Genomic DNA, 13,407 nt, shown 5'->3' with positions numbered 1-13,407 from the left:
AAAAACTTAATTTAAGAAGCCCTAACTTCCCTAACACCAGCCAGTGCTTTCTTATCATTAGAGTCAGCACCAACTCTGACCCCATTCTCTCTGATTGCAAACCGAGTCCCAACACTCCTCATTTCCTCCTAAGAAGAAGGGAGTGAGGGGGATCAGGCTTCGGTAAGTAGAAACTGAGAAGAGCTCACTGCACAGACACCTGGAGAGGTTCTCTGTCCTGCAGGGAGGAGGGTGCCTGGGCCTAGGTGCAGGACAGGAGACCCAGTCCTGTCCCAGAGCAGATTTTCTTTCTTCTCTTAAAACATAGCTTTCATTAAGTGACTTTAATGAAATAAGCACAAAATGAATATATCATTTCAAATTGTGATAGATGCAATGAAGAAAAGGAACAAAGTGCCCTGGGATAACATAAAAGGGGAAATGAATCTGGTCTAGGAGGTCAGAGAAGGTTTATCTGAGAAGAGAACTGAAATATGAGTAAATCGAGAAGAGGAACAGAATTTTAGGTAGAGGGAACAGTGTGTGCAGAAGTCGCATGGCAGAAAGGATCGTGAGGCCCGGCTGTAGAGATGGAGGGCAGAGGATGAAGCTGGCTCAGAACCCTGTGGCTGCCGCCTTAAGGATTTATCCCGCAAGAAGGAAGCCATTTGAAAGGCTTTAAGCAGGGGCTGGTGACATGATCGGATTTTTCATTTTGAAAATGTCACAGTATCTGCAGTGACGCAAAGCGATCCGAGGGACCCAGTGGATGCAGTTAGAAGATAAACCTGACCCGGCAGGCCTCGGTCGAGGCTGCAGGAGGCGGGGGAGTCGGTTCGGGCGCTCGGGCTGCACCCGCTGCTAGCTCCGCGGAACCCCGAACCGGCCCACGTGGGCCCGGCCGCCCCGCCCCGCCGCGCTGACGCCGCCCGACTCCGGAGTCCAGGCCTGGGGCTGGCCGCGCCGTCCGGGAGCCCCGCACCCCACGCCCGGCCCACGGGCCTCCCCAGGCCAGGCCGAGGGACACCCCCCCTCCCCCGCTAGCCCCGAGGGACGAGTTCCCGCCACGGGGTCCACAGGAGCAGAGCCAGCCGCGCCGGGGCGGGCGCGTCCAGGCCGTGAGTCGGGCCCGGAGGGGAGGGTTGGGGGCCCAGCGCTGGGGGGGCGTCGGGGGGTGGGGTGGGGTGGGGTGTCGCAGCCTCCGCCCGGCTGCCTCCTATGGGGAGCTTAGGGAAGGACGGTCTCTATCCTCTGTCTCCTGGCGAGGTCCTCTCCTGCAGGGCTAGGCAGGAAGGGAGGCCGCCTCCCGCACCATTACTGAACCGAGCGCCCCCCAGCCGCCCCATCCCCCGACCCCGGCCGACTACAGATGAGCTTGGGGGGAAGCCTGATCCTGGGGTGTCTGGGTTCCCATTTCACCATCCCTGAGAACCCCGTAAGCCTTAGCACCACAGCCACCGCATCTCAGCTTGCCTTGTGGCCCCGCCCAGCTTCGGAAAAAGAGAAAACGTTTGGGCCGGGGAAGAACTCCAAGACTGCTTAGAGGGATGGGAGCGTGTAGGTCACTAAGGGACCGTCCCTACACCCCCAGGACTTTTGCCCACTACTGAATGTAGGGAGGGTCCCTGCCACCTATAAAAACCTCTTAGTGCTTGCTATACTTCCACTATCCCTCACTCTCACTGATTCCCTATTTGTCTAATCCTAGCAATATGCGGTCAGTAGAAACCTCTTGTCGATTCAAACCCTAATTTTGGTAGAGGTGGTTATTGGGGAGGAAAGAATGTTGTGATATGCCCTCCCTCTGGGGCCTCAGGATGGAGCAAGCTAGGGGAGGGGCACAAGATAGTAGACACAGAGGGAAGTGGGCAAGGTCAGAAGAGAGGCTTGTCAATGGGGGGGCGGGGCGGGAGGGGGCGCTTCCTGGGGCAGAGGGGGGAACTGAAGCCGGGTCTCCCAGCCCTGGGCAGCTTGCAGTAGCCTCCTGCTACTGTTGGCTTCCTCTTCCCGAGCATGGGTAGCCCACTGCAGTCGCCCTCCCCCATCACTCCCTCAGCAACTGTGTACTGACCCCTGCTTAGAACCAGGCTGCGTGCTGGCTCCGGGGGTATGACGGAGGATATGCAGAACTCCTCGATTAGTCAGGGAGCCACGTGTACAAGCTGCTATCACTAGATAGTCCAAAACCAAAACAAACCCGCAAACGACTACATAGAGACATCTGCTGACCATCAGCTATGTTCCAGGGCCAAGGAACAAATACAGACAAAGCAGCGTGTACCGGTGCAGTGGGGACCCAGGGGAAGTGCATAGTTAACGGTGCTTAGTTCTGTGCCGGGGGAGGGTATCAGGAAGGCTTCAGAGAGGGGGATATGAGAGCTGGGTTTTGATGTTTGGAAAGGAATTTGCTGGTGGAGAAGGGAGGAGCTTAGAGGGCAGGGGAATTGTTGTTGTTGTTTTTAATATTTTATTTATTTATTTGACAGAGAAATAGCAAGAGCAGGAACACAAGCAGGGGGAGTGGGGGAAGTAGAAGCAGACTTCCTGCTGAGCAGGGAGCCCGAAGCTAGGCTCCATCGACTGAGCCACCCAGGCACCCCAGGCCAGGGGAATTGTGTGGAGTGAATGATGGCATATTGGGAGATTTCTGAGCAGTTTGGAGTGCAAGAGGCCAGTCTGGAGGGGTGAGCAAGGGCCTGCTGAAGCACAGCCTTGTAGGCCACGTGGAGGTTCAGCAGTTTAGAGAGGGCACCCAGAGCTGTGACAAATCAAGTTTAGCTTTTTAACTGGAGGCGGGGAGATCAGTGAGAAGGCTGTGGCCATCAGTAATCCAGGTAAGAAATGACCTGAACCAAGTGAAAGTGAGGGTTGACGTCTGTCCACATACACACAAGTTTTTACGAGGAAGAATTGTCAGCGTTTGGTGGCCAGTGAGATGGGGGAGGAAGCTGAGTGAGGAGTCCGGGCTGCTCGTAGGTTTCTGGCTGGAGTGACTGAATGGAGAGTGGGCCATTTTGCTGAGGACACTGGAGCAGGAGAGCTGGCTTGGGCATGTAGATTTTGAGGAGCCTATGGTTGGTTACAGAGTTGGACAGCATTTGGATCTGGGCTGGAGACACATCTGAGAGTCACCAACACTTGAAGGTTCTTAAAGCTACAGCAGAAGATGAGGTCCTCTGGGGAGACATGCACAGAACGAGAAGACAAGCTGTCTCAGAGGGCTGAGAAAACCCTATGCAGGAGTCTGAGCCAACAGAGAAAGAGGAGGAGAACCACAAAGGGAGGTGTTGCCAGAGGGAAAGGGACTGAGACCGCCTTGCCCCAGCAGCCAGGGTGCCACGACTTCGGACACCACCCAGCCCACCTCCCAACCCCTGTCCTGCTCTAACTCATTCTTCTGCTTCCCCTTTACAGACCAAATGTTTGCCATCCAGCCAGGGGTGGCTGAGGGGGGCCAGTTCCTGGGGGGTCCGCCGGGAGTATGTCAGCCGGAGCTCCAAACAGACAGCAACTCTAACTTCATGGTGAGTGCCAAAGATGCCAATGAGAATTGGCATGGGATGCCAGGCCACGTGGAGCGCATCCTGATGAGGAGCTCCTCTGAGTTGCCCTCTGACAACCAGGTCTTCCAGGCCCCTGGACTCCCCGAGGGGGAGGTGCGCAGCCCACCAGAGGGGGCAGAAATCCCCGGAGCTGAGCTTGAGAAGTTGAGTGGTGCCAGCCCAGTGTGCTCCCCGCTGGAGGACAATGGCTACGCCAGCAGCTCCCTGAGCACCGACAGCCGCAGCAGCAGTCCTGAGCCTGCCTGTGGGACCCCTCGAGGCCCGGGCCCTCCAGATGCCCTTCTGCCCTCGGTGGCCCAGGCTGTGCAGCAGCTGCAGGCTCAGGAGCGCTACAAAGAGCAGGAAAAGGAGAAGCACCACGTGCATTTGGTGATGTACCGCCGCCTGGCCCTGCTGCAGTGGATCCGGGGCCTGCAGCACCAGCTGGTAGACCAGCAGACCCGTCTGCAGGAGAGCTTCGACACCATCCTGGACAACCGAAAGGAGCTTATCCGCTGTCTCCAACAGAGGGCAGCCCCATCCGGGCCCCAGGAGCAGGGCTAAGGGTGTGCCTCCACAGGAGTGCAGGGGTATATGTCCATATTTGCAGGCATGTGTGTGGTTGTGCACAAGTAAGTACGTGATTATTTGCTGGTATGAGTGCAGGTAAGCAAACTGAGTATGTACGTGCTAACATGTAGGCACATGGGTCCGGGCATGGACCTGTATGTACACACAAGCTAACTTAGGTGCAGGCCTATGTGTGTGCACAGAAGTGTGTGTATGGCATGTATGTGAGAGGGAGTAAGTTTGTATGTGTATGCATGAACAGGTATCCAACAATGTGCATATATGTGCATGAGTGAGGATATATATGTAAAAGGTGTGTGTGCATATGCGTGAGTTTGAGTGAGTGTGTAGGCTTGTGGTGGGTGTATACGAATGTGTCTTTGTGCAGGCCTTTGTGTGCAGGTGCAGGCATGGGAAGTGTGTTGTAGGAGTGTGTGTGTTGGCAGGCCGACTCACAAGGAGGTATATGCAAATACACATTCAGTTGCTTATATGGAGCATCCACACCCTGTGTTACCCATTCCAACCCTAGCCTTCTTCTCTCCACAGGGTCCCATTGCTCCGGAGAGAGGGCTAGCCTGCAGGATTTATCGGAGGGTTGTGGCTGATCCATTCCCCTGAGATTTCCCAGGCCACCTGTCCACCCTCTCCCCATCACTCCTCTCAGACTTTGCTCTGCTAAGGCTGTTGTCCCTGATGGTGGATTTGCTGTGGGAAGTGTGGTGGCAGCTCTGGCCTGCCATGGCTTTTTGGCTACAATTTTGCCAGGCGACTGGTAGAGAATTAGTAGGAGGGAGGGGAGCTGGGGTTGGTGATCAACACTGTGGCAGGGATGGGGCGGGATGGGATCAGAGAAGAAGATAAAGTCCCACTTGAACTCTGCCTTGGGGCACATGGGAGATGGGGATGGGGGAGATGACAGTGGCAGAACCCTGTGAAGAATAGGAGAAAGGGAATTCTAAAACGTCACTTGGAAACAAACCACACTTCTCGACGGCAAAGGAGCGGTTGCAGACCATATTGATTTAAGCTTCTGATGAAAGCGGATGTACGCTTATACGCTTGCAAGGAACAGACAAGGTGCTCCAAGACTGCTGGGGAAAAATAATCTCACTTTCTTCTCTGTGCCTCTACTTGCTGTCCCTCTCGGGCTTTAGCAACACTGGATGTTAAATTAGTTTGGTCCGTTTTCCTGAAATCAGGCTGTCTAGGCCCAGAGGAGCCATAGTCGGCTTTCCAGGTGGGCAGAGGCCATTGTCAGCCGAGCCTCTGGAAGCTCTTAGGACGCTGGGTCATAACCCCTTCCTTCACTGCATGGTCCTTTCGGTGGGGGTTGACTGGCTCCAGCAGAGGCTCCGTGAAATGGAGAGTGGGTGAATTCTGGGGAGAACTAGGGACTAAGGTAGCCAAGCTCTCTGCTTTGCTTTTGGGAGCCATGAGGATGCAAGATCCTGATGGTGAGCAGTGGCATGATGCTGAGTCTCCCTATCTGCAAAATGGGGGTGTTCTTCCTCTCTCTAAAGAGTTCTATCCCTGACAGTGGGTGAAGGGCATATTAGTTAGGTTGAAGCAATGGTCCTGGGGAGTTTTGTGTCTAGCCCTTGCGTGTTGAGTATGAACCTGACCTCTGGGCCAAGCCAGGATGAATAAACTGGGGCAGAGGAATGCATTTCTTGGGTTTGTGTTTCTATTCTACCCATTGTCTGGTGGCCTCTTTTCCACACCATGTGAGCTGCCCTTTTGAGCAGAGTTCTGGGCTGGGAGCTAGGGGGCAGACGGGAGGAAAGACAGACAGGAGGAAAGTCACTGGGGAGGAGTAATTCAGCCTTCTGTGGCTGATGGGGGTGACAAGAAGTTTCTCCTCAGGGGCCTCTTGGTCTGACAGGGGGGACTTGGCCTCAGCCTGAGAGCCCTGTGTGGGATTGCCCTTGTCCTAAGGCACCTTTGGGCCTGAAGGTTGGTGGGGGGGAAGTAGGCATTGATGGTGAGGGATACATATGCTCTCTCCCTCCCCACCCTCACACTCCTACTCAACCCTGCCCTAGAACCACCACTTCCCTGAAGGGTGCCCTGACGGCAAAAGACTTGAGTTAGGCTCCTCACATGGTTCTGACAGATGTAGTTATAGTGCATGTCTATGACTTCAGATATTTACTCTGCCAATCTAGACCAGACCTTTTCTTTTACATGGGTTTGTATGATGACTTAATGATTAGTTTCTCAAAAATTCACTGTATAAAGAAAGGTATCTATTGCTGCATAAGAAATTACCTTAAAACTTAGGGACTTAAAATAATACACATTTGTTATCTCATGATTCCTGTAGGTCAGGAATCTCTCACAAGGCTGCAATCAAGATGTCAGTCTAGGCTCTGTGGTCTTATTTGTTGGGAGCATTCAGTTCCTCGAGGCAGGTCATTTTCAGTTCCTTGCCATGTGGGTTCTTCCAACATGGCAACTCACTTCATCAAAGTATGCAAGCCAAGAAAGTGATAGAGTACTAGCAAGACAGAGGACATTAGTTTCTGCAACCTACTCATGGAAGGGATAACCCCTCGATGTTGTCATATTCTATTGGTTAAAAGCAAGTTACTCAAGGGGCACCTGGGTGGCCTAGTTGGTTAAGCATCCAACTTGTGATTTCAGCACAAGTCATGATCTCATGGGTCATGGGATTGAACCCACGTGGGGTCCACGCTCAGGGAATCTGCTTGAGATTCTCTTCCTCTGCCCCTCCCCCCACTCGCTCGCTTGCATGCACCTTCTCTCTCAAATAAATAAATAAATGTAGAAAAAATAAAAAAGCGAGTTACTCAAAGGGAGGGTATTATATAAGACTAATTACCAGGAGGTAGAGGCTGCCTACCACAGAAGGCATTTTTTGATTGATTAAATAAAGGCATATTTTTATTGGTTTTTATTTATACAAATAAAAATTATGTTCTACTTTTATAAATTGAAACATTTCAGAGAAATCTAATGTCCCCCTGTACTTCTCCCCAACAAGGTTTATATATTTTAAACCTCACAAAGTATACTTTTCACTGAAACAGTGACCCAAGGTATTTTTTGTTTGTTTTGTTAAAGATATTATTTATTCATTTGAGAAAGAGTGAGCGGGAGGGTGAAGGGGAGAGAATCTGAAGTGGACCCCATGCTGAGTGCAGAGCCCAACTCGGTGCTGGATTCCAGGACCCTGAAATCATGACCTGAGCCAAAATCAAGAGTCGGCCTCTCACCAACTCAGCCACCCAGGAGCCCCAAGGTATTAATAATTCTTAATAATTCTTGTCACCTTGACATTTGCCATTTAAACAGAAACAATACTGAACCAGTTTTAACAAATTCCGCTTATTAAGGGATGTCGTTCTAGCAAAGAGTTATATAGCTAAATGCGAATAATTGAAAATTAATAAAAGGAAACCTCATTTAGAAGCAGCTGGGAGGCCAGAAGGGGGAGCTCTCACCCACTATCACTCCCAGTCAATTGCATAACCAACCGGAAGAGACTACCTTGCATTCCCAACAGGAAGAAGCGGATACTTCGCTGCCGGAGCAGGAAGAAGAAAGGTTTTCTCCTTGCGGGGCAACAGCCCAGCCAATGGGAGGCTGTCACAACTCAGCCAGTGACCGCCGCTACACTTCAAACTCCCGGGTTACTCCAATGGACTTTTTGTTTATAACACCTCTTCCCAATTCCCCCTTTCCTCTATAAAAGAGCTTTCTTCTCCTTTGTTCTCTGGGCTTGCCTATGGTTTGCTGAAGCTTGTTTATTCTGAATTGCAATGCTTTGCTACCCTCAAATAAATCCATCTTTCCTGGTAAAATAACTGACAGTTTTATTTTTAAGTTTAACGACTTTAATCATGGAGATCTCTAACAAGGAGACAACGTAAATCTCTTAAGAGCACAAGATAGTGAATTTTTAGAAGGGGCTCTTTCCTAAATGTGTGAAGGCTCTTCTGAGCACACCAGCAGTTAAGAGCACAGACTCTGAAGCCAGACCCCTGGATTTGGACGTTGGCACCATTGCTTTTTGTCTCTGTGACCCTGGGCAAGTCTATTTACTTTGCTGTGCCTCAGTTTCCTCATCTTAAAATGGAGACAGTAGTAACTACCTCACAGGGTTGTTGCAAGGATTAAATGAATATATAATGTGCAAAATGCTTAGAACTCTACTTGGCACAGAGTAAACTGCATTAATGAGAGTTATTATAAATCGTGCTTTTGTGATGCACACTTACATTTTTCTTTAAAAAAAAAAATCAAACTTTTCCTTAAGGAATTTGAATCCAAAATTTGAAAGGCATCTTTAAAGAAAGCTTTTAAAAATAAAGCTGCCTAATATTCCTTTCCATAAAAGAGCTGTTTGAACTGCGAAAAAGATAAAGCCAGACCAAGGAGCCAGTGTGGTGAATTGTATGGACCCCTGCCAATCACTGAGGGTCTAGGGGCAGGCCCAGCCCCTGGTGTGGTGGGGAGCAAGACAAGAAACTGAAGAAACTAGGCAAGAGCAGGGAGTTAGAGCACAACCAGGCCAGAATTTGGGGCGGAGAAACTGAGGCAGGACCCCAGGGGTTGCCGTTGTCCACCAGGTAGGCTGGAGGCCTGATGACAGGAAGTGCTGGAGTGATTTCTGGACTTCTGATGTGGGGCAGACAAGGTCCAGAGGCTTTCTAGACTGCCTCGGCTTCTTCACCTGTGGCAATGCTATAGCGTGAATGAGGAAAAGAACCTGGAGATGCTTTGTATGCATTAAAACCCACCAGGCCCTGTGGAGCCAGCCTCTGCCCTGCTCAGGCAGAGGAGACTTGCATCCCAAAGACTAATGCATAAACCACTCTGAGCCTAGGAGAGGGGAAGCTGGGCTGGCCCTCTGTGCAGGTCTCCGCCAGTGACTGCTTTACTTGGGAGCTTAAGTCATTGGGTGGGGATTAGTTAGTCCCTGGGACTGGGAGGGGAGTAGGGAAGGTTCATGCTCTAGGGAGAGAATTAACCAATGAGCCACCTTCCCCTTCCAGCCGGAATGGAATCCCGTGAACAGCAGCAAGGAAGTCTAACTAGGTTTCTGGTATTACCTGAAGAGTCTTGCTTAGGAGGAGGAAGGAGGGATGAGATTGGAGCTGACAGCCAGAGGCCCCACAGGGGCAGGGCACACAGCAGAGGCCTGAGCAGGTCCCAGGAACAGAATGAGGCATGGAAGGGATTGGCAGGGAGGCCGTGCTGGGCTGGGTCCTCTGGGGAGAGAAGAATGGGCTAGTTCTATGAAAACTTTCTCTCCTAGGAGATGACCTAATAGGAGGTCATCTCCTTTAAGTGTGGCTGAGGGGATGGGGTTAAAGCCTGGGGTGCAGGGAGTGAAGTGGGAACTAAGGAAGAGTGTAAAGAGTTGGGGTTATGAGGAGGCTTCAGAATGTGCTGGGTGAGCTCCCCAACCGGGCTCATCAGGGCTCTGTGTGGTGACCATCTCTAAGGAAGACTGAATGCCTCCTGGTAGCAGCCTGTGCCCTACCAGCCTGTTTCCTATAAGCAGTTCCTAATCCTGGATGGGGTGACAGGAACAGGAAATCGATGAAATCTGTGAGCACCTGATCTAGGAAGCGTCCCTGGAGGAAGAAGTGCCTAGAGAATGAGTAAAAGTTGAAGCAACAGAGGATAGTGACCCAGTTGTCTTGGGTCCTCCACTTCCCTAGCTGTGCCTCACTTTCCTCAGCCGTCAAATGGGCACAATTAGTACTGCTTTCATAGGATTGTGTGAGAGATAAATGAGTTTACACATGCAAAAGGCTGACACCTGAGCCTGGCACAAAGAAGGGAACCTGAGCGGTTATTAACTGACAAGGAGAGGACCGGGAGCCAGCAGAGGTAGGAAATGCAGCTGGGCCGTTGTGCTAATAAAAGCGTTGCTAAAGGGCCTTGAATCCCAGACCTATGAGTTTAATGAAGTGTTGGTGGTGAGAAGAGGAGCATGAGATGGGGCCGTTCTGGGGTCTGAGCCAGACCTCAAACCCACACTCATATACATGCCCACATCCCCTAGACGCCCCCAGACACAGGGGCCCCCATGCATGAGCGCGCGCGCGCGCACACACACACACACACACACGCACACACACAAATTCGCTCATACTCACAAATTCACACTCCTGGCCACAGAACCCACATGCGTGCTCCCTCCTCCTCCCTCAATCCCTCTCAGAAATAAGACTGCACCCAGCCTGGGGAGGTGTCCACACTCCGGCAAGACCCCCGAGACTCTCCCAGCCCCAGCACCTGACAGCCAGAAATATGTCTGCTTTTCCTCTCCAGGCCTGGAGGCTTCTCTGGCCAAAACTTATCCTTGCCCAGCTCCTTCCCCCAAACCCCAGGCTCAGAACCGGTCGATCCTCTAATCGCTCCATTCTCATTTATCACCAGATTTGAGAAGAGATTCATCTGGTTATGGGACTGGCGGGCGGAAAGGGGGAGGTAGCGCGAGAAAGGGGAGTTCGTCCTACTAAGATCAGGGCCCGGGTAGGGGCTAGGTCCCCAGAGGCTTCTACCCGCCCCCACCCGGGAGGAGAGAAGGCTCCGGCCGGGGGGTGGGAGCAGTCCGAGGGCCTCGGGCGTGGGCGGGGAAGGGCCGTGACCTTGCCCTATGGCGGAGGGGTCAAGGTGGAGCTCCAGTGCTCCGCGCTGGGGAAGAAGGAGAGGGCTGGAGGCCCGCCTTCAGCTGGTGTTCAGCGGGCCCGGGCGGGGCTCGTCCCCCGAAAGACGCAGACAAAGCGGCGGCCTCCCCGGAGCCCGGCGCCCGGCGCCACCGGGATCCTCGGCTCCGCACAAAGCGGGGGGCGGGCGGGGCCGAGCCCGCCCCAAGCGCCGGCGTGCCGGGGACTGCTGATCCGCACGACTGGGAGCGACGTTTCCTGCGCCTAATCCCAACAAGCATGAAAACGGCTCGGGCCGGCCCGCCAGCAGGCCCTTTGTCCCGGCCCCCTCGCGGGACAGCTGCAGCCGGGGTCCCTCCCCCTCTTTGTGTCTCCTCCCCGCACCCCACTCCGCCCTTCCCACCTCAGCTGCCCGGACAGCCGCGAGCCTCCCAGGGCTTTCGCCTCCGGCACTTGCGCGCACAAAGCGGGGCAGCGCCCCTAATCTGGGGGAGGGGAGGATTAACCTCAGGGTCTGCAGGGAGGGGCGGGGCCGTGGGGGGGGGAGAGCAAAAAGGGGCTGCGGGGTGTGCTCCCCGCTTGGAGTGCAGGGCTGTGCAAGTGAGAACACAGGTGTGGGACGGGACCTGTGGGTGAGAAGCTGGTGCTGCCTGTTGCTTAGACTCCTCTAGCCAGCCCCTAGCAGTCAGCAGTCAGCTCTCAGGGCAAGCAGTTCCCTTGACGCTCCCCTGGGCTGTCCTGGGGCCGCTTCTCTCCACACTCCTCCTGCGATCTCCTCCACTTTGTGACTTCAGTCCTCTCCCGTCCTTGAGACTCCCCAACCTCAGTCTCCAGCAGGGCCTCTGCCCCCGCCCCCCCTGCATAGTCAGCTACCTACTGGACAGCTCCACCCGATGCCTCAGCGCACCTTAAACTTCCCAAGTCCCAAACTGAGCCAACTTCTCCCCACCCACAAACTTCCTCGCTCCACTCAGTCATCTGGGGCCCTCCTCGTCAATCACCAGATGCTCTGCTTCCACTCCCAGGCACGTCTCCGGCCCACTCCTGGTCTGGCTCCTTCCCTTCCACTCACCCTCACTGCTCTAGAGTGGGCTTCCACAAGGCTCCTCCCACTTCAGACCTTTCTGAGGCTCTCCAGTGACTCCACTTGCTTCGCTTGGCAAGCTTGGCTTGCAAGGCCTTCTTGGTTCCTCCATGCAGGGCCTTCTTGGTTCCTCCATGCATGCTGGCCAGATCTGTCCCCAGGGTCTGGTGTTTTGCAAGTTACTGTCTAGTCCACAAAGACCTTCCTCAAGGGCCGTCATGGAGATTTTTCCCTCTCAGGAAAGGGAATGAAATCACTGGCTTAACCTCATTCCTCACAGAACCATCCCTCAGTGCCCCAAGGTCCAGGGAACGACAGGGTAGTGGCTGAGTCAGGGAAGCCAGGCTCTCCAAAGATGGTGTATGCTGGCCCAGTGCGACCCACATTGTGCCTGCCACATGCAGGACAGCCGAGCTCCTCCCAAGCTGATGAGGTCCCGCCCTGCCTTGGGTTCTCTCAGACCACTGCGGCCACGGAGGCCACTTCGGGTGCTTGAATCCCCGGAGATGCTGGACACCCTCATCTCTGTCCCCGATCCCTCAGGATGAATCATATCCCTGGAAGGCCTAGAACCCCACAGTCTGCAAGCATATCTGTGTCACCCTGCTCTTGTCACCACTGTCACCTCCTCCCAGGTGCTGCCAGGAACCTGACTTCATGTCCCCATCTTAGTCCCAGACAGGAAATCCCTGCATTGAACAAATATTTATTACTGTCTCCATGTGCCAGACTCTCTGCTAGGCACCGGGGACCCAGATGAATCAGAGACAGTCCCAGCCCGCAGGGATTTCACAGTCTCTCCAGGAGACAGACCCAGACATGCAGTGTGATAAGTGTTAATGGAAGTCTGTACACAGTGCTATGGAAGCACTTTCCAGAATAATAGACAGGAAGTAAAAGATTTCCGATATCAAAGGGCTTGGGTTTAACCATGCAAACTGGACTTCTTTACTTCTTTTTTTTTTAAAAATATTTTAGGGCGCCTGGGTGGCTCAGATGGTTAAGCGTCTGCCTTCGGCTCAGGTCATGATCCCAGGGTCCTGGGATCAAGTCCCGCATCGGGCTCCCTGCTCCTTGGGAGCCTGCTTCTCCCTCTGCTTCTCTCTCTCTCCCTCTCTCTCTCTCCTCCTCTGTCTCTCATGAATAAATAAATAAAATCTTTAAAGAAATATATTTTATTTATTTATTTGAGAGAGAGAGAGAGAGAGAGAGCACATGCATGAGCAGGAGGAGGAGCAGAGGGAGAGGGAGAAGCAGGCTTCCCGCTGAGCAGGGAGCCCAATGTGGGACTAGATCCCAGGACCCCGGGATCATGACCTGAGCTGAAGGCAGACGCTTAACTGACTGAGGCACCCAGGCCCCCCTTTTTACTTTTACTGCAGGACTCTTCAGGGCCTTTACTGTTTCAGTATGTGTTGTGAGTTCCTGGGAGGAGAGCAGCCGATGAAAAGGGTTTCTCAAATTTATTTGAGCATGGAACCCTTTTTTCATAGATCATCTTCCAGAGATCATATTTGGGAAACACATTGCCATGGGAACCTAGCGAATGGAGAGTCTGCTTCTGTGTCTGGGGTGGAAAGAGGAA

At 53.2% G+C, this 13,407-nt stretch overlaps 1 protein-coding gene and 1 long non-coding RNA gene across 5 annotated transcripts; both read left to right on the top strand.

The window, feature by feature from the left end:
• Positions 1–581: 581 nt before the first annotated feature.
• On the top strand, positions 582–6,780 carry C4H1orf216 (chromosome 4 C1orf216 homolog). 4 transcript variants are annotated; one of them, XM_027576621.2, is made up of 4 exons: positions 582–1,097; positions 3,394–3,503; positions 3,603–4,111; positions 4,641–6,780. In XM_027576621.2, the coding sequence occupies exons 2-3, from the start codon at positions 3,399–3,401 to the stop codon at positions 4,083–4,085; spliced, it is 588 nt and encodes a 195-aa protein (XP_027432422.2). In that variant the 5' UTR covers positions 582–1,097; positions 3,394–3,398; the 3' UTR covers positions 4,086–4,111; positions 4,641–6,780. The 4 variants fall into 4 exon arrangements, 2 of the variants coding, with proteins under 2 accessions (XP_027432422.2, XP_027432403.2); XR_003517009.2 differs by having other exon boundaries at positions 3,394–4,153; XR_003517010.2 differs by having other exon boundaries at positions 3,394–4,187.
• Positions 6,781–7,297: 517 nt separating this feature from the next.
• LOC113912846 lies at positions 7,298–7,918 on the top strand. The gene is made up of 2 exons (XR_003517012.1): positions 7,298–7,356; positions 7,621–7,918. It is a non-coding gene; the product is annotated as an uncharacterized LOC113912846 (long non-coding RNA).
• The last annotated feature ends 5,489 nt before the right edge of the window (positions 7,919–13,407 follow it).

The sequence above is a fragment of the Zalophus californianus genome, chromosome 4 (assembly GCF_009762305.2).
Source record: "Zalophus californianus isolate mZalCal1 chromosome 4, mZalCal1.pri.v2, whole genome shotgun sequence".
NCBI lineage: Eukaryota > Metazoa > Chordata > Mammalia > Carnivora > Otariidae > Zalophus > Zalophus californianus.
This window is presented reverse-complemented; position numbering and strand designations above follow the sequence as displayed.